Source organism: Hippopotamus amphibius, chromosome 4, assembly GCF_030028045.1.
Source record: "Hippopotamus amphibius kiboko isolate mHipAmp2 chromosome 4, mHipAmp2.hap2, whole genome shotgun sequence".
Lineage (NCBI taxonomy): Eukaryota > Metazoa > Chordata > Mammalia > Artiodactyla > Hippopotamidae > Hippopotamus > Hippopotamus amphibius.
The window spans coordinates 179,610,243-179,635,275 of NC_080189.1; the positions used below are offsets into that span (position 1 = coordinate 179,610,243).

The window sequence follows — 25,033 nt, forward strand, 5'->3', positions numbered from 1 at the left end:
AAACGATAGTCTAAAATGGAGAAATGGTATCATTTTAATATCTATTTTATTATAAAAATATAAAAAAGTATTTAATATGTCCTATGCTCTAAATGATACAATCAAAATTTTATTAAAAAAAAATTTTTTTTAACCCCAAGCTTTCTTAATCACTCTTTTCTGAACAATTAATAAGATAAGGTTGACCTGGCCAACTTGGTCATCTTAATAACCCTTCTTGAACCTAGTGTTTTTCATCAACTAGATAGAACATTGGAAGGAATCATTTAACTCACATCCGTTAAGATCTTGCTGTGTTCCAGGCACTGTGGCTAAGAACTGGCCTCACAGCCATGAACAAAACAGATGTGGTCTCTGCACTCCAGGGGCTGGTTGTCCAGTGTGCATCAACTGTCACCGCATCTGCTGCAGTCACATTTATATTTACATGCTATATTATAAACACAAGAAGGTGGACCAATTTAGTATTTGGAGGCAAGTTCATAGGCTGTTTAAATCCTTTGGGGAGTTTTCTGCTGTCACTTTCCCTAGGACAGGTAGGAAAAGCCAGGGGACTGAGTCACCTCGCCGTTGCCTTGCTTATCCACTCGTCCAGATGTACAGGAACGTAGGTCAATCACAGTGATATGTTTCCTCCTCACTCAGAGTCCCTAGTTCTCTCATCTGTGGGGGGCGGGGTGTGGTTCTGGTCTCCACTTGGGTTCCATCCTCAGTTCATGACTCTCCCTTCAACTTACCAACATCCAGCCTTCCCAAATCGAATCCCAGTGGTGATGGAGGGTATCTCTATTGATAATTCTACTTCTGACGCTAACTACAGTGTTCTAATTGGATGATGGATTAGCAAGAAGAGGCCAGTCAGACATACATATGCTTACAAATCACATTCTCTCAGGTTAGATTAAATCCCCAATTTAATTAACCAAAGATTAAAAATCTCAAGTGGGCAGCCCGTGAGTCAAATGTTTAGTGGACCCTAAACAGATCTCTGTTGGTCATCACACCTTTCATACGTGGACCTCACATCAGCAATCCAGAAAAAAATTGTACCAACCATTGCATGAGTCTCTTTGGATTTTTAAGTTAAACATCATCAAAGCCACATGGTTATTGGATTATGAGGGAGAAGGGCATTAGAGGAAGAGTATCGGTGCCCAGGTGTTCCTAACTATTACCTCTGCCTTAAGCTTTTCAACATGCCAAAAGCCTGTTTCTGCACAGTGTAGCTGCTAGTACCTTGAAGACAGTAAAAAATAGTTGAATATCGAGGCAAATTCTCCCAGCACCTAACTTAATCCTCCTGGATGCAGGGAACACTCCACATCTAATCCTCATATTAAGACCTGTCACCACATTCCTTGGTTTTATGTATGCTTATCTCCCCTACTCGGTAATTAAAGACCATCATGGAAGGACAGATTTTTATATCTTCTTTTGCCCTTAGGTTCCCAGCATGGCGCTTAGAGGTGGTGAGTCTTCACAAATAATAAACTCTGGCTTTCGTTTAATTGAGTCCCAGTTAAATTTTAATAGTGGCGACTTCCCTGGTGGTGCAGTGGCTAAGAATCCGCCTGCCAATGCAGGGGACATGGGTTCGAGCCCTGGTCCGGGAAGATCACACATGCTGCAGAGCAACTAAGCCCGTGCGCCACAACTACTGAGCCCGAGCACCTAGAGCCCGTGCTCTACAATGAGAAGCTGCCACAATGAGAAGCCTGTGCACCACAACAAAGAGTAGCCCCCGCTCACCACAACTAGAGAAAGCCCACGTGCAGCAATGGAGACCCGATGCAGCCAATAAATAAACAAATAAATACTTAAAAAAAATTTAATAGTGGTCAGTGGGGTTGAGTTCCCCCCTTTTATGAGATACTCTTTTGTCCTAAACAATACATTAGGAGCTTGAAAGAAGTGATGAGATTTACTGAAGTGCTCATTTAAAATAATCATTAAAATAATCGCTAAACTAACCTGATTCAATGCAGTTCATAATAATACATTTAACTTTTTTTCTTGAATTTTATTTAATAGGTCAGAAAATTCGCCACTTATGTAATTGCTGCTGGACTTCAGTATGGAATGGAGGGAGGCATCTTACATGCCTTTTTTAAGGTATGACTTTTCCATGACTATACGGATTATTTTTTTTTAAGTGTTTTACAGTAAGGTTATACAATTTGAGGGTTATATACTGGCTAGACCTGTATAATAGTGGAAAGTTAAGGAAAATATGGATGTCCAACATAACCATCTCTTTTTCTTGTATTCCCTACTCTCAGAATAATAAAGAAAAGGATGGATCTCCTTTCATTCATGAGACAAACATTGACTGAGTGCCTACCACATACCAGAAACCATTGTAGATGCTGGAAACACAACACCATAATAAAGTCCCTGCCCTTGTGGAACTTACATTTCTAGTGAGGGAAGAAGAGCAATAGGTAAAAAACAGTAAACAAAGTGTCCCAGATGTTGAAAAATAAGCTGGAAAATAACAAAGCAGAGAAAGGTAGACAGAGAGTGTAGGGTTGGAGGTTATGCCTTTATACGATGGTTGAGGAAGGCCTTTTTTTTTTTAAATTTATTGAGGTATAGTTGAGTTACAATGTTGTGTTAATTTTTACTGTACAGCAAAGTGATTCCGTTATATATATCTATACATTCTTTTTCATATTCTTTTCCATTATGGTTTATCTCAGGATATTGACTATAGTTCCCTATGCTACACAGTAGGACCTTGTTGTTTATCCATTCTATATATAATAGTTTGCATCTGCTAACCCCAACCTCCCACTCCATCCCTCCCCCCACCCCTTGACAACCACAAGTCTGTTCTCTATGTCTGTGAGTCTGTTTCATAGAGAAGTTCATTTGTGTCATACGTTAGATGCCAGGTATAACTGATATCATATCATCTTTCTCTGTCTGACTTATTTCACTTAGTATGATAATCTCTAGGTCCATCCACGTTGCTACGAATGGCATTATTTCATTCTTTTTTATGGCTGAATAGTATTCCATTATATATATATATATACACCACATCTTTTTTATCTAGTCATCTATTGAGGGACATTTAGGTTGCTTCCACATCTTGGCTATTGTGAATAGTGCTGCTATGAACATAGGGGTGCATGTATCTTCTTGAATCATAGTTTTGTCTGGATACATGCGCAGGAGTAGGATTGCTGGATCATATGGCAACTCTATTTTTAGTTTTTATAGGAACCTCCATACTATTTTCTGGCTGCACCAATTTACATTCCCCCAACAGTGTAGGAGGGCTCCCTTTACTCCACACCCTCTCCAGCATTTGTTATTTGTAGACTTTTTAATGATGGCCATTCTGACTGGTGTGAGGTGGTACCTCGTTGCAGTTTTGATTTGCATTTCTCTAGTAATCAGTGGAGCATCTTTTCACGTGAAGAAGGCCTTTCTAATGATGTGACATTTGAGCAGACAGTGAAAGGCAGTGGGGAGCAGCTGGCTAAGTTGGGGAGAGGCAGTGGGCACTGCAGGTGCAAAGAACCAAGGCAGAAACGTGCTGGCTGGGTTAAGGAGCAGCAAGGAGGTCAGTGTATTTAAAGTGCTGGAGGATAGTGGGCGATGGAGTCAAAGAGGTGATGGAGGAGCCAGGTGGATCCCAGCCTTGCAGCACATTGTGAGGATCTGGGCTGAGAAGCCCGCACACCACAGTGAAGAGTAGCCCCCACTCGCCACAGCTAGAGAAAGCCTGCGCGCAGCAACGAAGACCCAAAGAAGCCAAAAAATAAAAATAAATAAATAATAAATAAATCTTTAAAAACACATCCTACAAGATCCAGTGGTCTGCTGTGGCCCCCACCCCAACAGCTTTCATTCTTGAAAAGCAATTTAAAATCATCTGGTACATGACAGTTAAACAGTACCCAGACTATCTTTTTTTTTTTTAGTCTTAGTTGCAGCATGTGGGATCTTTCCTTGCAATGCGTGGGCTCTTCTTTGCAGTGTGCAGGCTTCTCTCTAGTTGTGGCGTGCAGGCTCCAGGGCGCGTGGGCTCTATAGTTGAAGTGTGTGGGCTCAGATGTGCGTGGGCTTAGTTGCCTCGCAGCATGTGGGATTGAACCGGAGTCCCCTGCATTGCAAAGCGGATTCCTTACCACTGGACCACCGGGGAAGTCCCCAGACCATCTACTTATTTCTGAAATATTTTATGAGGGGAAAAGACAAGGATTTCGACTTTGAAGTTGAAGGTTCAAATCCAGCCCAAGGGACTCATCGGAAGTATAGTGTCCTGGAGGATACTTTATCCACTGAGCATTTCATCTACAAATTGATAATAATTACCCCCAGCCAGTGGGGGTCATTTTAAATTTTAATTCTCATTTTTATGAGAGTTAAAGACATCATGCATACTAAAGTATTTTCTTTCTATGGAGATAACATGCAGATGTCTACTAAAGACAGCTGATGAGATGATGACTTCCTGAAAAGTATTTCAGCCCTGAGGTTGCACTTTATCTCTCTTCATAGGATTTGATCAGCAACTAAATCTCATCAGAACTGATTTACAAAGCATCTTGAGGCGATTATTTCATCAGATAGATCTTTTTGGATACCTCTGACTGTGGCTCTGTCTGTGAGCTGTAATAGGCACACGTAACTGGGGAGAATAAGCTTTTGCTTTTCTTTCTCTTAGCTGGCTTGGTTGGGTGAGGTTCCTGCGTTACCAGTTTTTGGAGACGGAACAAATGTAATTCCAGCAATTCATGTTCTGGATCTAGCAGGGTAAGTATTCTCCCAGAGATGTGACTTCCTGAGAATTCACTGACTAAGGTGTTTGTTTCTTACCAAGTGCTAAGACCCCCACATGTATTATTGTATTTCTTCTTCACAGCAACCCTAAGCAGAAGATACTTTTATCATCTCCACTTTGCCACTGATGAAAGTGTCCATCATCTAAAAGCTCCACACTTCTGATAGCAAATTCAAGTTCACCTTTCAGAAACCTTACCAGCAGAACAGCACATCTTCCCATTTGGGAAAATAACTCATTTTTATGCATTCTGGGGACCTGATCCTTTGTCGCAGATGAGATTGATATGTCCAGCCCACCAACTTAAATTCCAGAAATTTGTAAACTATAAACTGAAAGCTTTTTCTTTTTCTTTTTGGCAACTGTAGGTGAAGTTAATACATGCTTTTCAGACTCACAGAGTATCCCCAGGTCCCCTTCTCCTTCTTTGCAGACGCTGACTTAAACACTAAATCAAACAGAGGTTTCACTTTATTTGCAGCTCATCACTTCTGCATTTCAAGCTCCAGGAGCTTTATTCTGTCACCCCCTTGACTCACCCCACAGAAGGGAGCAGCACCTCTCTGAGATTCTTTCCAGTTTCTAGATCCCCCATCTTTCTTCCATCCACCAGCCACTAGTAAATTAGTCTCAATCCCAGGCAGATTTACAGATTTACTGGGAAACAATGAAGCTTAAACTTCAGGACCCCTCCCCTGTGTGGGTCCCTTCCAAGACCCTAAACTTAATTTTTATTATTGTTCTCGAAGAACGATGCCCTAAGCTGTCTAAGCTTAAGACTCCACACAAATCCTAGATCTGCTCCAACCAACATTGACACTGTACACGGCAGAGCTGACACAGACCCTTCTTTTCTACAGGGATTTTACATGATTACTTTATCAAGTTTTAAAGATGTGAAAGATTCTTACATTATTAAATTAATTAAATTATTCCCATTACACAAGGACTCCGGGGCCCTTTCAATAGCATTTTTTTCCTACAAGTTTCTTGAAGATTGTCAAATATTTAACAAAGAAAAAAGCTAAAAGAGGAAATGTTCTGTGAAATTAATATAAAACAAATATGAAATGAATGTTTAGTCAGGTGCATTTGTTTTATTTTCATTTGACTGAAAAGGAAGCTGAGATGGAGGTAGAATCCACAGTCTTATGACGGTTTTCTATTCACTATTATTTCTCTGGATTTTTTTTTCATCTGTGTTCAACCCCTGCTCTGCCTCTCACTAGCTGTGTGAATTTGGGAAAGTTGCTTCACCCCTCTGGGTCTGATTTTCTCTCGTATGAGATGGGGATGATAATAGCATTACCTGATAGGGGTGTTCTGAGAATTCCATGGGTGTAACACCTAGAACGCCCACAGCACAGGCCTGATAGAGTTAAGCCCTCAGAAGTGTTGGCCATTATTCATAATTAATCCAAGGTAGAAAATCTAAGCCACTCCGTGCTACGTGAGTTAAGGAGTCACAGCTTCTGTGAATCCGTGTTTTACTTTGGAAACACCTTCCCCAAAGCACTATTATGAGACTTTAATGAGCCATTGGGGGAGCAGACTTCATGGGCGCAAGTCCTGTTGGGGCTCAGCTACTCTTGTACTCGGGGCAAATCTGGAGCCAAATGGACCTGGCTTCCAATCCTGGCCCTTCTGCCTTCCCAGCAGCTCTTCAGCCCAAGAAATGTCACTTGACTCTTTACCAGCTTCCTCCTCTGTAGAGATGGGGATCATCATTCCAACCCTGACCTTGTTGAAAAATGAAGTGAGGTAATCCGCTAAGTCACCGAAGCCCGTGCCTCGCCCATGGGGGTGGCATACAGTGAATTCTATTTGTTTATTCCCTCTGGGGCCGATGTTCCCTGACGGTCTGCAGAGTGATACAGAACGTCATAGACCACGTGCCAAAGCTCCATTACCTGGTGGCTGTGGATGAGTCAGTTCACACCCTGGAAGACTTCGTCAAGGTACAGCCATGTGGTTCCAGATTGGAAGGCATCTCTTAAGTTATTTTACCTGTCCCCACTCCCCAAAGTATAATTATGGATCCAAGAGTGCTAACAAAACTGGGGACTCCTAAAATAGAATATCCTTAAACCCAAGTTTACTATTTGTATCTGCAGTATACACATTGGAAAACTACAACCACAGTGTTTTTTCTCCCGTCACGCATGGAGGGGAGCAGAAAAAGGCTAGTGTAGGGCTCAGACACCCAAATCACACCTCGGGATACTAAAACCTATCTGTGATCTGTTCCCCAAAGTACTGATATGGTCACCTTCACCAAACCTACGGGCAGCTTCCGGGATCTCCGGGTCTCTGAGGGTCCCCTTTCCTATATGGGCTGCTCTGGCTAAAGCCACCTGTCACCTTGTGGCCCAGCTGGCCCAGCCAGTGCAGCCTTCTCCTGCCCTTCCCCTCGGCACCCCTACTCCTCTTTAAGATTCAGCTCAGACATCTTCCTCTGCACCCTCCCTGGCTCCATCCCACCTCCCCCACGGGCCAAGTACTTCTTTTCCGTAGGCCTAGCATCAAACATTACACACAATCATCTGAGTGCACGTCTGTCTCTCCCTTTTCAGACTGGGGGATCCCTGAGGGCAGGGATCGGCCTTATTCATCTCTGTCTCCAGTTCTGGCATGCCCTGGGGATCGTTAATTATGTGTGGAACAAATAAGCCAGTGAATATCCGCAGTGCTCTCCCCCATTGCTTTGCAAAAAAAAAATTTTTTTTTTGTATTCCGTTATGTTTCTATTTATTTGAGAAATCTTATTGAAATCTTACAGGTCAACGAAATAATATTTCTATTTTTTCTCTAACAGTGCATCAGTAAAAGTACCGGCCCGGGGAAAATCCAGAAAGTACCCAAAGAAAATGCTTTCCTAACCAAGGATTTAACAGTTAGTATATAAAAGATTTTCTTTTTCTACTCTTTTCCTAAAGATGTTGGTTCTTGGAAGACCTGGTTTCCAAGTTCATTTCAGCTCCTGCTACACAGCAGGACATTCTAACCTATAGCAACTTCCTCTTCACCTCTGTGAGCCAGTTGTTTTTGGTTTTTTCTTTTTTTGAGAAACCCTCAGCGTTTGTGGTCAGAAAATGTATTTGAAAGCTGTCTAATGTGTGAAATGCTATACAAGCACTGTGTTGTTCTCTTTGGCCTCTTTCTAAAATTCAAACAGGAGGCTGAATTTCTGATTCCATCACAGCAACAAAAAAAGTACAGTTTTAGTTGTGCAGTGCATTCTTCCAGCTTGTTTTAGGATATAATTTTTTTTAGGAATAAATTGCAGCAAAACAGTGCACTGGGGCATGTTTCTGAAAGTACCGATTTCGTTGGTTGCCTCTGAGGAGCAGAACTGGGTGGATGGTGATGGGGACCAAAGGGAGTGCTTTCCCTTCTAATTTTTTTTTTGATTGAAGTATAATTGATTTTTCATGTTGTGTTAGTTTCAGGTGTACAGCAAAGTGATTCAGTTATACATATCTATTTTTTTTCAGATTCTTTTCTCTTATAGGTTATTACAAAATATTGAGTAGAGCTCCCTGTGCTATACAGTAGGTCCTTGTTGGTTATCTGTTTTATATATAGCAGCGTGGATGTGTTTCCTGTATACTTTTTATTCTTTTGGATTTTGAACCGTGTGATTGCACTACTTGAAAACTAGATAGAATTAAAATTTGTAAAAAGAAAGAAAGAAAGAGAGAGAGAGAGAGAAAGAGAGAGAGAAAAAGAAAGGAAGGAAGGAAGAGAGAGAGAGAGAGAGAGAGAGAGAGAGAGAAAGAAAGAAAGAAAGAAAGAAAGAAAGAAAGAAAGAAAGAAAGAAAGGAAAGAAAGAAAAGAAAGAAAGGGAGGGAGGGAGGGAGGGAGGGAGAAAGGAAGGAAGGAAGGAAGGAAGGAAGGAAGGAAGGAAGGAAGGAAGGAAGGAAGGAAGGGAGAAAGAAAGAAAAGAAACCTTCCAGTTGGACTTCCAGCATCTCCCTATGCTTTGAGTTGCTTGTGTGACTGTCCAAGCCAGGATGCTGCCCGTCATAAGAGAGCAGATGTGGGGAGAGTTTTGGGTCACAGAGTCTCACAGCAGTTACTTTGTCAAAACTTAGGGCTGCCTTAACTGATGGTCATGTTTAGTGAATGTGTCCATATATTTTTCTTTAATAACTTTAATGATTTGTGTTTGTTATAACTGTCAAATGGGAAAAAAAAAGACAAATCTCTAATGAGTTCCTTTATCTCTTAGCAAGAGGATATTGACCATTTACTGGTCAATTTGAGAATGGAAGCACTCTTTGTGAAGGAGAATTTTAACATTCGATGGTTCACCCAAGCAGGATTTGTGGAAAATATCAACAGTATCCTCAAAGAGTACAAGCAAAGCAGAAGATTATTGGTAACTATAACCACTTCCTGTTTAAGATTCTGATTTGAGCAAAGTAAATGAAACTTCTGGTGTAATTACAGTGAAAGTACTTTTTCAAATGCCCGAATTTCTAAATTCAAGTTCTTTTTCAGTCTTTTTTTTTTTTTCTTTTTGGCTGCACCACGCAGCTTGCAGGATCCTAGTTCCCCAACTGGGGATCAAACCCATGCCCCTTGCAGGGAAAGTGCAGAGTCCTAACTAGTGGAGCTCCAGGGAGGTCCCTCAAGTTCTTTTTCAAATTTAACCTATTGTCCAGGTCTAACAATCTATTTCTATACCCTATGTATACTTGCCAATTGAATATTAAAATGTTTACCTTGACAGATGATTGTTATGCTTGGTACAAATTGAACAGATAGTAAGCTCCAGACTGTTGGTCACAGATTCATCCCGATAAAGGAAAATGTTAGGTACCTTGCTGGTCGGCTTGTTTCACCCCTGGGTATACATCTGAGAGATGGTAGGTAGGAGGTGGGGAAGTCTGATGACTACTTTGATCTTTTCTTGTTGGCCGGGGGATTCGCTGCTCATTTTAATCATCACAACTTTCCGTAGATATTCTTTTTTTTTTAATAAATTTATTTATTTATTAGCTGCATTGGGTTTTCATTGCTGCGCGCGGCTTCCTCTAGCTGTGGTGAGCGGGGGCTACTCTTCATTGTGGTGCATGGGCTCCTCATTGCTGTGGCTTCTCTCGGTGCAGAGCATGGGCTCTAGGCTCGTGGGCTTCAGTAGTTGTGGCAAATGGGCTCAATAGTTGTGGCTCACGGGCTCTAGAGTGCAGGCGCAGTAGTTGTGGTGCACGGGCTTAGTGGCTCCTCAGCATGCAGGATCTTCCTGGAGCAGGGATCCAACCTGTGTCTCCTGCACTGGCAGGTGGATTCTTAACCACTGCGCCACCTAGGAAGTCCCAACTTTCTGTAGATATTCTTATGTCCATATTATAGGTGAGGAAACCAAGGCTCAGAGAGATGAAGCAGTTTCTTCAAGGTCACACAGCTAGTCAGGGATTCATTAGGCTAGAATGACCTAACCATGGTGGAGCCTCCACACCCCACCCCTCTGAAATCAGGTAAATGTGGCAGTTGTCCAGATCTTTGGAGTTATCCCAGGGAGGCATTCCAAAGATGAGAGTAAACATGACATGAGAAGGCATTTTGAAAACTATAGCCCGTGAGTAACAGGTGCCATCATAGTTGAATTGCCATCATGCATGGAAATACTGCATAAAAGCAAGTAGAGTCGCCATTGTATCCTAAGAACCATATTCTCCTCAAGCGTGCCTTGTTGAGAATAAGTAAAAGATGTACCACTTTAAAACTTAGAAAGAGGAGAGCTTCTCTGGTGGCCCAGTGGTTAAGAATCCACCTGCCAATGCAAGGGACACAGGTTCAAGCCCTGGACCGGGAAGATCCCACATGCTACAGAGCAACTAAGCCTGTACACCACAACTACTGAGCCTGCGCTCTAGAACCCTTGGGCCACAACTACTGAGCTCACATGCCACAACTACTGAAGCCCGAGCACCTAGAACCTGTGCTCCACAACAAGAAAAACCACCACAATGAGAAGCCCACACACCGCAATGAAGAGTAGCCCCCCTCACCGCAACTAGAGAAAGCCCGCATGCAGCAATGAAGACCTAACGCAGCCAAAAATTAAGTAATTAATTAATCTTAAAAATTAATTAAAAAGAAAAAGAAAGAAAAAGTTTAAAGTTAATTAATTTATTAATTAATTTTAAAAAAGATGTACCATGTTGCAAAAGAAACAATGATCCAGGACTTCCCTGGTGGTTCAGGGGTTAAGACTCTGCTTCCACTGCAGGGGGTGCGGGATCTATCCCTGGTTGGAGAACTAAGATCCCACATGCTGCATGGCATGGCCAAAAAATTTTAAAAAGTTAAAAAAAAAAAAGAAACAATGATCCTTTAAAGCATCTGAGACATCCATGATGGCTGTACTTGGAGACTTTCCTGAGGCACAGAGCAACCTGAGAGGTTAGACTAGTTCTGTTGTCTGTGGGTCAACTTAAAAAAAAATACCCAGTTAGAATAGAGATAGGACAAGACACCTTAAAGAGACCATATGGTTCCTGATTAGCAAAACTGGACACAACATGATAGCAGGAGTAAGCGTATCTAAAAATTAAGCTGAGTCTATCCATCCCTGAGGGCGTAGGTCAGCACTGCAGCAAACAACACAGACCAAGGGAAATGTAGACAGTGCCACACCAGCGACGTCCAACAAGATGGAGCCTCAAGCCAAGGGCCTCCACAGCTCCAGTTCCTCTAGCGAGGCAAGGTCATCCCTGTGCAGAGACAGGTGCATCCAGCCACCTTGATCTATTACCACTCAACAGTCTGTTCATCCAGCTCTCCTAGTTCTGATCAAATCTCTTCAAGCTACTTTCTATACGTGTCTGCCTTCAGGGGTAGATGTACCAGACATGTGCACCTGGAGTGTTCTGAGGTCAGTGGCAACCCTACTTCTCATTATAAATGAATAAACTACCATTCTGGTTTTGTACTCGAATGAGGTGAACTTGCCCCAGGAGACAGATCCGCCCCTGGTATGCGGACGAAACAAGGCACGTGAACCTGCCCAGTTGACAGCCGGACCTCAGGCCTTGGTGAATGCACCATGCCTACCTCAGAGCTCAGCCCTGTCCATGAAGACTCTGCCCTCCTGACCGCTGCCCCCTCCACTGCCCGCCATCTTGGTCATTGCCATCACCCTGAGAGAGCCTCTCCCTAAGCAGACGGGGACCATTCACACCAGCACCACTGTAGTGGCCCTGCTCACTCCCTGCACAGCCTTGGCTTCCTCATCTGGCAAATAGTAATCATAATAGTAGTAGTAGTAGTAGTAGTAGTAGTAGTAGTAACGATAGGAGTTATAATAACCAACTCTGTGCATGAAATTATGTAACCTCTTAATTAATTAATTGGCTGCATTGGGTCTGTGCTGCTGTATGTGGGATTTCTCTAGTTGCGGTGAGTGGGGGCTACTCTTCATTATGGTGCGCGGGCTTCTCTTGTTGCGGTGCACAGGCTCTAGGCTCGTGGGCTTCAGTAGTTGTGGCACGTGGGCTCAAGAGTTGTGGCTCGTGGGCTTTAGAGTGCAGGCTCAGTAGTTGTGGAGCAAGGGCTTAGTTGCTCTGAGGCATGTGGGATCTTCCCCGCCCAAGGATCAAACCTGTGTCCCCTGCATTGGCAGGTGGATTCTTAACCCCTGAGCCACCAAGGAAGTCCGAAATTATGTAATCTTTAAGCACATGGACACTTGGCCCATGGAAATTCTTTCCATTTGCATGATTCAAAAGAATTTTCTTTTAATTTAAAAATTTGCCTTGCATAACACCAGGCTTTAGTTTCACAACTGTTTGGACCATTTCGAAAGAAATGACTATTTGTCACCGATATTTTTATTTCTGTTAGAAATAAACATTTGCTCACCAGTGGTGAATGTGATGAGCTTCTTTAGCATTCAAGAAAGTTTTTCAGCAGAAGAAACTTTTTTAAAAATGAGTATATTTTTAAAAACTAGAATAAATTAACTGTTTTTAAAGAGGAAAGTTTAATTAAAGACCAAGTTTAGTGCAGAAACAATGTTCATCAGGCAATAAATTAAGCACTCTCTACAGCGGACCAGAAATTCTATTTCTCTGGCTGTCTTTATAGGAGTAACACCACAAGAGTGAAACTGGTAGCATGTAATGCTTGAGTACTTGGTTTTTTAGTACATTTAAAGTACTCCTGAGCAGATCGTGCTGAGTGTCACGTTCCCCGTGCCCAGGTCAGGGCACGTAATAGATGCTCATCTAACACCAGGAGGAAGTGACTCTGGGGTCTTGATGGAGGAATGAGAGTCAGCCTACAGGTTCCCGAGACTGAAAAGGGCCCACCCTTGAAATAAAGAAGGCTGTCTAGGGCTTCCCTGGTGGTGCAGTGGTTAAGAATCCGCCTGCCAATGCAGGGGGCACGAGTTCGAGCCCTGGTCCGGGAAGATCCCACATGCCACGGAGCAACTAAGCCCACGAGCTACAACTACTGAGCCCATGGGCTGCAACTACTGAAGCCCGTGTGCCTAGAGCCTCTGCTCTGCAACAAGAGAAGCCCCAGCTCTCTGCAACTACAGAAAGCCCATGTACAGCAATGAAGACCCAACGCAGCCAATAAATAAAAATAAATCAATAAATCAATAAAATTACATTAAAAAAATAAAAAGAACACTGTCTAGCTACAGATGGTTCAGCACTCCCTGTGTGATGCTTCTTCTCCTTTTCCAGCCTATCAAAATTTGCATGCTCGGTCCTCCTGCTGTGGGAAAATCCAGCATCGCCGACGTGTTGTCCAAGTACTACAAACTGCATCACATTAAATTGAAGGACGTCATTTCCGAAGCTATAGCGAAACTGGTAACACTTTTAACTACTTTATTGGGAATTTTTACATGTTAAAAATGCTTTTTCTCAGTCTTATAATTAAGAAATCACTAATTTTCCATGGCATCCTACAAAGAGATTTGTTATTTTAATGGGATTTTGTTGTTGGCTGCATTATGAAAACACAGAAACCTGCAGGGATTTTCCTCTGGAAGCATCTGTCATGGGTCGGTCTTAAAATGTAGTCTTTCTCCAGCTGTTGCTCAAAATATATCTCGTATTCTCTCTATTGACTGGAACATTTTTGGGGTTTTTTTAATTCATTTTTTTTAAAATGAAGTGTAGTTGATGTGCAGTATTATATAACTTACTGGTATACAATATAGTGATTCACAATTTTTAAAGATTATACTCTATTCATAGTTATTAAAAAGCACTGGCTATATTCCCCATGTTGTACAATATATCCTTATTGTAACTTATTTTATACCTAATAGTTTGTACGTCTTAATCCCCTACCCCACCAAGCCCCTGCCCCCTACCTAACCCCTCTCATCTTCCCTCTAGCTACTAGTTTGTTCTCTATATCTGTGAGCCTGCTTCTTTTTTGTTATAGTCACTAGTTGTATTTTTTTTAATTCCCATATAAGTGATATCATACAGTATTTGCCTTTCTCTGTCTGACTTATTTCACTTAGCATAATATGCTCCAAGTCCATCCATGTTGTTGCAAGAGGCAAAATTTCATTCTTTTTTATAGTCAAGTAGTATTCCATTGTATGTATATATACACCATATCTTCTTTATCCATTCGTCTGCTGATGGACACTTAGGCTGCTTCCATTTTTTGGCTATTGTAAATGATGCTGCTGTGAACACTGGGGTGCACATATCTTTTCAAATTAGTGTTGTTGTTTCTTTCGGATATATACCCAGGTTTTTTTTATTCTTGATGGATATTTCTTAGGATATTATCAGACTGTTTCTCAACAGCGTGGGGAAAAAAAGACTTTTCTTAGAGCAGTTTTAGGTTCACAGCAAAGTTGAGAAGAAGGTACAGACATTTCCCCTGCGTCCCCTACCCCTTGCACAGGTGGTACCCCCTACCAGAGTGGTATATTTGTTACATCAATGAACTTATATTCATACATTATTATCACCTAAAGTTCGTAGTTGACATTAGGGTTCACTTTTGCCATTGCACATTCTCTGGGTTTGAACAAATGTATAATGACATATGCCCACCATTATAGACAGTATCATACAGAGTAGTTTTCACTGCCCTGAAAATCCTCTGTGCTCTGCCTTCCCTCCTTCTCCCCAGATAGCTGCTTTTTATCATCTTGTTGGGAATGGTAGGTACTGAAGTACTTTTCCAAAAGTGATTATTAAAAGTCTTGATTTCTATAAAATGTGTGTCCGTCAAGTAAGATCCAACCTGATACTCAGGAAAGTGTTGATTCTTTTTTCTTTTTCTTTTTTTGGCTCGTCATGCGGTTTGTGGGATTAAGATGAGTTCCCCAACCAGGGGTGAAACCTGGGCCCCCTGCAGTGGAAGCTCGGAGTCCTAACCACTGGACCGCCAGGGGATTCCCAGAAAAGTGTTGATTCTTAAGTAGTTCTGGCGTTAGCACAGAAATAGATTATTCTCCTGAATAGAGTCAGAAAACCCCTGAGGCTCTTACCTCTCTGTGTAAGTACATGCATCCTGACCACTTCTGCACACCTGTCCTTGAGCACCTCCCCTGTTTGGGTACCAGCCTTTTCCAGGATCACTCGCCAGATGATTTATGAGCAGCTAATCAATGCAGGGCATCATCCAACTGGAATATCCCTATGGTATGTAGGAGGCGATCGTCACACCTAAGGATGTAGGGGAGGGAGGAGAAGAAGAAGGTGAAGAGGAGGAAGAGGAGGAGAATGTGGAGGATGCTCAGGAGCTCTTGGATGGCATCAAGGAAAGCATGGAGCAGAACGCAGGTAACCACGCAGCACATGGCTGCACTGCTCTTGTAACAGTGAGTTTTTTCCTTGCTATAAAAAACTACTTGTTTGCTATTAATGGCAAAGTACAGAAATTATAACAACCACACACACACAAAAATCATTCATTTATCTCAACCCCCAGGAGGGGGAAAATCCCTGTTAATATTTTGTTGACTATTGATTATAAGATGGGAAAGAACTACCTAAGTTTTTAAAAAAAATCAAATGTGTAGTCAAAACTATTTATAAAGCATCAAAAAACATTAATTGAAAGGCAAAGGGCAAATCAGGAAGAAATATTTGCTACCAGTATGAAAAAGAATTAATCGCCCTGATATATAAAATGCTCAGGCAAACTAATTAGAAAATCATTAAATCTTGAATAGAAAAAAAAAAGGGTGAGTAACTCGGAACAATAATTATTCATGCAGGAAGAAATACAGATAAATAGAAAAATATTCTTGCGCATGTGGTAATTTTAACTGGTTTGTTGAACACATGCATCACAGTAAGGTGTCTGTTGAAACCCAGACTCTGGACTCATTCTTTCCCCACCCTTGGATGGAATTTCAGATTGGCAATAAGTAAGTGGCCTCTCTGTTTATTCATACTTTCAGAAGTCCATTCCAGTCAAATAATCACAAACTAGATTTTGAACTGAGATATCTTTTTTTTGTTTTTTTTGGCTGTGCTGGGTCTTCCTTGCTGCACGTGGGCTTTCTCTACTCGTGGTGATCGAGGGCTACTCTTTGATCTGGGGCTACTCTTCATTGCGGTGTGGTGTGTGGGCTTCTCACTGTGGTGGCTTCTCTTGTTGCGGAGCACGGGCTCTAGAGCTCAGGCCCAGTAGCTGTGGTACATGGGCTTAGTTGCTCCATGGCATGTGGGATCTTGCCAGAACAGAGATCGAACCCGTGTCCTCTGCATTGGCAGACAGATTCTTAACCACTGTGCCACCAGGAAAGTCCTGAACAGAGATATCTTTAAGGGAGCTTGCCACCCAGCAGGGATACAGTCAGCAGCAGTTATTAGAAAAATAAAACTGTCGAGGCTCGAGCGCGGGTTGGAAAATAATTTTCAGACACAAGGCAGAATGTAAGGAAGATAGAGTTTGTTAGAGAGAAGGGACACTGTAAAGACAGCAGGACAACTTCCTGGCAGGCCAGGGAGAGCTGACACTTTGGTGGGCTTGCAGTCAACGTTTATAACCCCAAAACAAGGAACATTCCTGCTAAGAAAATGGCGCTAATTGATTGGTCAGTGCGCCAAAGGCAACAGGTATTGTTAGGTGTTAGGCTAGCGTCCTATATGGTGAATACCTTCCCTGATGGGGTCAGCTGGCCCAAGTCATGAGTCAAAGACTGCTATAGGGGTCAAGATAACTCCAGAATTTGGTTGCTATAAGGGTTGGGTTAACTCCGGAATCTTGTCCTGTGACTTTGGTATAGGGCTCCACAAAAACCATTTTATTTTCATACCTAGATAGTTGAGATCCTCCATCAATGGTCATACTTGCATTGGCTACAGACCCGTCCAAAGTGTAAGCAAGTTTGGACTCTTATCCAATGGAGAGTCGTGTCCCCCCGCCCCCCTCCCGCCTCATCTTATCATCCTATCAAGGTTTCTGCTCCTCCCATCTTGCTAGTGGCTGTTTCTGGTCCTCCAGGGTTGGGCTGGGGTAAGTGGGGGTTAGGGAAGAAGGACAGAGGAGTAAACTGGCCCTCCCCCGAGGAGACCACCCACTGCATTCTCCTAGGGCACTGCTCTGGACCGCCCTCCCCATCTGGCATCTTCTGGAACCCCACCCTCCACCCCTACAAGCTGTCTTCCTCCAGCTGCTCCTCTTTCAGGACTAGTCCTTCCACACCCTCCTCGGAAGTCCTGTTTACCCCTTTACCTCCTCCTTTCCTTTCCCCAGGCCACTCCAGTTGAGTTTACGAGTTTACGGGGTGGAGAAAATGCTTTTGTCTGCACACACAGAGCGTGCTCTTACACCCTCTGATTGTCTGAGTCTGGGTTTCTGCGCCAGTGTGGGCTGGGCCAGGAAGAAGTGGAATTTAGAATTCCAGAGAGATTTCCCAGAGGAAGAGGTAAACAGAAAACACAGATCAACACTTTGAGATATGACACTGCTCCTGCTTGGCCTGTAACGTTGGGGAATTGCTGCCTTGGTTTTTGAGTCTAATAGCCTCCTGGCTCCTACCATTTGGGGGAGGGGAGAAAACAAAATAAGACATTCCATTGTGAGGACAGCTGTGGAAGGACGTCTCTGGCAAGGCCACATGAAAGGGCAGGAGACTGAGATTTTTAGGAATCCACCGGTGATCTTGGCCATGTGTACATATGCTGTAAGCTGGGGTGTAAGGCCAGAAACAGACAAGCATAGGACAATATTTATTGATAGGGACATTTACTTGGTCTCTGCAAGGACCCCAAAGTCTTATCCAAGGACTTCTTGTAACAGGATGACATGAAGTACTGACTGGGCCCTTTTCACGTCCAAGGAGGTGACCACACAGAACAACAATTATGGCTGAGAGCAGTCATGGCATCACCCAAGTTCAAGAAGGGCCTGTCCTTGGCAGGAGATTCTGTTCTTCCCCCAGATGCAAGAGAGGCCAAATTGGGTCAGCATCCTCTGTCTTCAGAGGGGCACGGGGTGGGAGGCAAACCTCCCTGCTGTCATAGGCCCACCCACCCACCTACTTCCTACAAGATGGCAATAGTGCAGTCAGTCCCCTGTAACCTTAGGCAAGGACTTTGTTCTTCAAGTTTGTCCACACCTCCTTCCTATGCATATTTACCGGAAACTAGAACACGGACCCAGGGTATGTTTAAAACAAAATAAGAACTTTGAACCCACGGCACGAACCTATGTAGAAATTTCACAGCACGAGGACACAGAGGTTGGCACGCTTCTCCCTCACGTGACCCAGTGTATCAACACGTGAGTCTAAGGATTCCAGCAAGACAGATCTCACAATCCGGCAGCGAGGCACCTCTGTATCCTTTTCTATTCATGATTCCAGTCCTGTCAGCCCCTGACCGTGCAGCCAAAACAGGGACTGGGTTAAACCACAGAATGCACTAATTCTGGATTCTTTTTGCACTGTGGAATTATTGAATCCGGTTGGTGGGATTTCAGGTGATGATTGGACTAGTCTTTCAACTTTTCTGTGAGTTTGAAAATAAAAAGTTGGGGCGGGGAGAGAGAAACGTATATAAATGTATCAACTTTGTAGTGTCTCTACTGTGCATAGATTTATTTTTAAAACCTTGGTTGCAGCTACCTGGGGCTTTTTTGTTGTTGTTGTTTTTTAATTTTTAGCTGCATTGGATCTTTTTTGCTGCGACCGGGCTTTCTCTCGTTTCGGTGAGCGGGGGCTACTCTTCACTGCAGTGCACGGGCTTCTCATTGCGGTGCCTTCTCTTGTTGCGGAGCATGGGCTCTAGGTGTGTGGGCTTCAGTAGTTGCAGCACTCAGGCTTCAGTAGTTATGGTATGTGGGCTCACTAGTTGTGGCTCACGGGCTCTAGAGCACAGGCTCAGTAGTTGTGGCGCATGGGCTTAGTTGCTCCGTGGCATGTGGAATCCTCCCGGGCCAGAGATCGAACCCGAGTCCCCTGCACTGGCAGGCATTCTTAACCACTGTGCCACCAGGGAAGTCCCCAACTATCTTTTTTAAATCAAGTTTTAGTAATGATGAATATGGGTTAATGTTAGCATTTTAAATATTACTGTATTTGAAAGGCAGACTTAAAATTAAAAAAAAAAAAGAAAAAGAAGAGGAAGAAGAAGCAGTGTGCTGTTTTAAAGGCCATCCAGCAGGGCTGTGCTCATTCATTTTAAAGCAGAAGTGACCGTCCCCTTATGAGATGCTCAGCGCCAGCCAAGGTCATGGGTATATCTCCAGGAGGTCACAGTTCTCTAGAGAAAGGCACTTGGACTTGGCCCTTTGTGTACTCACATCCCATAATTATCATAAACTGCTGCTCAAGCTCCCTCTGGCATATCGACCACTTAGTTCTGAAACAAACAGGAATGAACGGCAAAGTTCACTGCCTGAGATAAACCGAAGGATGCCTTGTAGGGGGCCAAAGCTAGATTTCCAGGTATGTGCATTTCCTTACCAATGAAGCCTTTGAAAATTGAAAATAGACTGTTTAAATAAACCTTGTCTTTGGATATCAGTGGATCCTTTTGACATTTTTAAAATGGGGCTTTCGGGAAATCCCTGGAGGTCCAGTGGTTAGGACTCCGAACTTCCACTGCAGGGGGCATGGGTTTGATTCCTGGATGTAAGATCTTACATGCTGCCGGCACAACTAAAAAAAAAAAAAAAAGGGAAAAAGTGGCTTGAATTCTTGACAGCATTGTGAACCTTACTGAGAAGTAATGTCAAATCATTTTGAGGAATTTCATTACGTTAAATAACACCTTTGATTATTTTTTGTCTCTGCCATAATATTTAAATTTCTGAAAGACAATTATTTTCTGAATCAGTTACAGCCTAATGATTTGTGTGACAAGGAAAGGTAGAAGAAAGGAGAATTGTTTTAACTAGATCATTTTATTGTCATTTATAGAGTAATAAAAAGAGGCCCCCAATTATTTTATATTATAGACCCACTGATAAACTGAAAGTATACTGCTACCCTAGAAAAAGCTTCAGAGATCAATTTCTCAAACTCACCAAGCTTGCATTACTGTCATGTATACATTAAGCCATGAAAGTCAGGGCTGTTTCTTAGAAATGATAGCTGTTCAACAGTTACAATGAAATGATAGATGAGCATTTTGGAGGCATTACATCATATTGTCTTGGAAACACTGTGATAGTTTTAGAACAAACTCCTCCATCTGCAGCCTCCCCAAGCCACTGCAGGAACCCCATGTTCAAGGCTGGAGAGGGAACTGTCCAGTGGGGCAAATGTCTGAAATGCCCGCTGAAAGAGACAGGGAGCGGGGGCCCACGCTCCTTTCTGCAGCCTTAAAGAGAACAGTGCCTTTAAGGGTCAAAATCAAGCTTGATTTTTATTCAAATGTAGCAAATATCTATTGGGCACCTACTGCTAATACATTGTGTGGCAGCAGCACTTATGAATATCATCCCACTGAATTCTCCCAACAGAAGATTTTTGTTATGTATTAGGGTTATAGAAGCATAATATCAAAACAGAATTGCATACACCCTGCTGGCAAGTGAGAACACTCTGGATTTCTCCATTTACTCCTTATTCAACTTCACCCGAAATCTGTGACCATGGAAGAACATTCTGGAAGTGCAGATGTCAGCATTCAGTTCTGTTCTTTCTTGCAGACAAACTTACTGGGTTCTCCTGCTTTACTGGGCATTAGGGTTCATGTGTCCTGTTTGAAATTCAAAACCACATATTTTTCACTTTAGTGCAAAAATAAGAGATTTTCAATAGTAATTTTGACTACACGAGAATTTTTTGAGATCTCTTTAGAATGTAACCTGTACTGGGACTTCCCTGGTGGCACAGTGGTTAAGAATCTGCCTGCCAATGCAGGGGACACGGGTTTGATTCCTGGGCCAGGAAGATCCCACATGCCTTGGAGCAACTAAGCCCGTGTGCCACAACTGCTGAGCCTGCGCTCCAGAGCCTATGAGCCACAACTATTGAGCTCGCGTGGCGCAGCTACTGAAGCCTGGGCACCTAGAGCCCGTGCTCTGCAACAAGAGAAGCCACCGCAATGAGAAACCTGCACACCACAAGGAAGAGTAGCCCCCACTCACCACAACTAGAGAAAGCCAGTGCACAGCAATGAAGACCCAATGCAGCCAATAAATAATAAATATTAAAAAAAAAAAAGAAGCAGCAGCAGAAGAAGGTAACCTGTATGTAGAATGTGACTGCACAGTATTTTTTTTTCTTTTTATTAGGTCGACTGGAAGATCAGTATATAATTAGATTTATAAAAGAAAAGCTAAAATCCATGCCTTGCAAGAACCAAGGTTACATTTTGGATGGATTCCCAAAGACCTATGATCAAGCCAAAGAACTGTTTAACCGTGAGTGTGGATATTTCCTTTATTTTGAGTGTTTATGTTCAGATAAGTTGCAACTTTATTGTTCAGAGTAATAGTAGTCACAAGTAAAATAGAAAAGAAATTGGAGAGATTATCTAAAATACATGCTTTCCTAGTTATGGCTAGTTTTCCTTAGTGACTGCTAGTTAAAATTAATTTTTTGAGCTATACTTAGTAATAATATGTAATAAACTCGACAATGTATATTTTGTTTTACTAGAAGAAGATGAAGAGGAGGAAGAAGAAGCCAGAGGCAAAATGTTTCCCTTTGATAAATTAATCATACCTGGTACGTTTAGTTTTCAATTTTTTTATTTTTTTTTACCATAATTAAATAATGGTTTTATTATCAAAATGAGAGCATAGCCATGTTTAGGCAATTAAAGAAAAATATAGTTTATAAGTTTAATCTAAGGATCAAAATGATCTCTAAAGGAATGGGCAGCTTCACCAAATAATGAGATATCTGTTTTGGGAAGAAGTCAAGGCTGGATGGACATTTGCTGGAGAGAACATCCATGCATTGGGTAGGAATAGGAGCTACATGACATGCAAGGTATAGGTGGAGTCTGAGTTTCTAGGATTCCCTGTCATCTTCAGTCCACCATTGGGCATCTGTTTATATCCTGAGAGGACATACCTGGTAAGTTTAAAATGCTTCTCCAAGGTTGTATTTATTTATTTATTTTTTCTTCTTTTGGCCACGCCGAGAGGCTTCTGGTATCATCGTTCCCCGACCAGGAGTCCAACTTGGGCCCCTGCAGTGAAAGCGCCAAGTCCTAACCCGTGGACCACCAGGGAATTCCCTCCGAGGTCATATTTAAAGGAATGCCATGTGATATCTCTTTTGTACCAAACGATCTTTTTGATGTTAACAAAGTAGGCTTTTTTTTTTTTAGGGAAAAAAGTAAAACTATACACTTCCAAACTACAGAAGGCACTGGGGATAAATATCAGGGATATTAAAGTTCTGAAATGGACAGAAGTCCCTTTGAGAACATTCATTTCTGCTGTTCCCTCCTGCAACAGAGCGAAAGGTTAGCCAATCTGTAGGTGCCCTGACTTTTTTTTTTTTTTCTGTATTTTTAAAAATTGAGGTATAGTTGATTTACAATATTATGTAAGTTTCAGGTATACAACATACTGATTCACAGTTGTTAAAGATTATACTCCATTTGTAGTTATTATAAAATCTTGGCTCTATTCCCTGTGCTATGCAGTGTTCTGGCTTCTGAGTCAGTTACTGAGACCCCCAGGGACTGGATCACTGCCCCTTCTTCCTGCTCTGCTTTAGATGCCAGCCATACCATCATCTTCTCTGGATGACATTCAGAATCCAGAATTGAGACCGGGCAGGGAAAACCTGCTTGGTTGCCTAACTCCACAGCAAGTTTATCCTATTACATATTTACACAGAGCTTTCACAACATACCCTTGAAAGAGAAATATAAACAAGTTATTCCATGAAAAAGGCTTTGCTGAGTACTTAGCAGGCATTTCTTGTGACTTTGCCATGAACTTTACAAGTTTTTTTTCTTTCCTTTTTTCTTTTTTTTAAATCAGTTCACATAAGGTTTAATCAAGTTTTGGATATATGGTAAATACAAAAACAGCTATTTTCAGGAACTTAGCCCAAGGCTGTGACTTGGAAGGGTCTGCTCACTGTGTCAAAGTCCCCAGGAAAGTAGGTTCACAGCAGTAATCCTCTCCTCCTCCTGGTCCAGGCACAGCTTATGATGAAGCTCCTGGAAGCAGAGACCATCAGAAAGCAGTCATCCTCAAGGATGTTTGCCTTACTGTTTGCCTGAGGCGGGAACATGAAATGCCAGAGGAATGAGTTGTCTTAGATTTCCTATTAATTTTTGTATTTGCCTCAGAAAAAAGTTAAAAAGTAAAGCCAATTGGTCTAAATAACCACGTCTGTCCAGTTTATGAGAGTTGATCACTTCTGGGCCATATTCATTCATTGCAAACCGCACGGTAAATCCTCCTGTTCCCTCTGAGGCAGCTGGATAAAATTCAGCTCAACCCACCATCAGTCACGCACCAGGCACCACACGAGATGGGAGCTTTCTGAGCCTTTCCACGAGCCTGGGAGGTAAGAATTACCCCCATGTTCACTTGATCCAGAGCCTGAAGCCCAGAGACTGATCCAACTCCACTTTGCTGGTAAACAGGAGGACTTGGATTCAAACTGAGGTCTTGTCATGCCGTTGCCTTCAAAAGCCAGAATTAATGAAACCCCTCCCTAAGATAAGAAAACAGAAACACGAGAGGTAAAATGATGCATGATTCTTAGTCCAGATCCACTGGGCTGCTCTCTCTTTGTCTGATACGGTCCAAACATATCTAAGATGAAATCTCTTTGGAATGTTTAGTCTGTTCTTTTCAATTAGCCTCTCTCTAGAAATTGTCATTATTTTCTATCTTCGTGAAAGACATCAGATCATTGTCTCATATGTGCTGCAGAATTTTAATTTATGGAAGTGACTGAGACACGAGAGTCTAATGCCTTTGAAAGAAGAATTCATTACTCACATTTCCCCAGAGAAGGAAGCACGGCAACCATGCAGGGCCACATGGGGAAGCACCAGGCTTGGTCAGGAGGCAGGCGAACGTCTAGGACACAGCCTTCCTTGGGGTTTCCATGGGAAAGGCAAGGCAGGGCAGAGGAAACAGCTTTTTTTTAGGAGATTGACTAGTTTGAGTAGTTGCAGTGGGCTCTGGTCTCTAGTTGCCTGGTTGTGGCACTGGAATGAGTTAAGGCAGGAGAAATATTGGTTTGTTGTCTGAGTTATATGAAGAGGGTGCTTGGCTTGCACATGTGAGATGTGCTTTCACTCCAAGTGAGTTGTTCATTATCCTCAGAGGTAGCCCTGGGAGGGGCAGTCTCCCCCTAGGTCTGTAAGCATCCCCCATCCCACACATAAAAACTTCATGAGATACAGAAAATAATAAGCATGCCTAATATCAGTAGCAGTGCTTGATTTGAATGATGAAACATTTGAATGTACAGTAATTCAGTCCTAGGTGGTATTATCTCTCATTGATAAATCATTGCATTTTATCACTGCTGTTAGCCTATATCCAGTTTGATTCTTTTCAGATCTGCTAGTTGAAAGAGACAAGCTGTACCTACCTGATGAATATGGAAGAATTTGTTAAGACATAGATTTTTCACATGACTCCAGATAGACCTCCTTGTTACATACAGTCTCACCAAGCAGAAGTCTATTCCTTTTTATCTACAGTCAGCCAGTACAAGGACAGTAGATGTCCTGAATAATTATCTTGAGATACTGCAAAATCCTGAAGTTCTCTCTGAATCACAAAAGAGAAAGGATTTTAAAAAATATATCATCCAGTGGGAAATATATTTCATCATATTAAAACTCTGAA

The 25,033-nt window shown here is 42.4% G+C and overlaps 1 protein-coding gene across 3 annotated transcripts in view; it reads left to right on the forward strand.

The window, feature by feature from the left end:
* Window positions 1-25,033, forward strand: part of AK7 (adenylate kinase 7) — a 60,756-nt gene that overhangs the window by 25,539 nt on the left and 10,184 nt on the right. Inside the window, exons 6-14 of one of the 3 annotated variants that reach the window (XM_057733864.1) lie at window positions 2,032-2,112; window positions 4,679-4,767; window positions 6,663-6,753; window positions 7,611-7,688; window positions 9,027-9,176; window positions 13,498-13,626; window positions 15,441-15,573; window positions 21,488-21,616; window positions 21,855-21,923. In XM_057733864.1, the coding sequence (XP_057589847.1) occupies window positions 2,032-2,112; window positions 4,679-4,767; window positions 6,663-6,753; window positions 7,611-7,688; window positions 9,027-9,176; window positions 13,498-13,626; window positions 15,441-15,573; window positions 21,488-21,616; window positions 21,855-21,923 (949 nt within the window). The remainder of the gene's footprint in view (window positions 1-2,031; window positions 2,113-4,678; window positions 4,768-6,662; window positions 6,754-7,610; window positions 7,689-9,026; window positions 9,177-13,497; window positions 13,627-15,440; window positions 15,574-21,487; window positions 21,617-21,854; window positions 21,924-25,033) is intronic. The other 2 variants (XM_057733865.1, XM_057733866.1) reach the window with 2 other exon arrangements.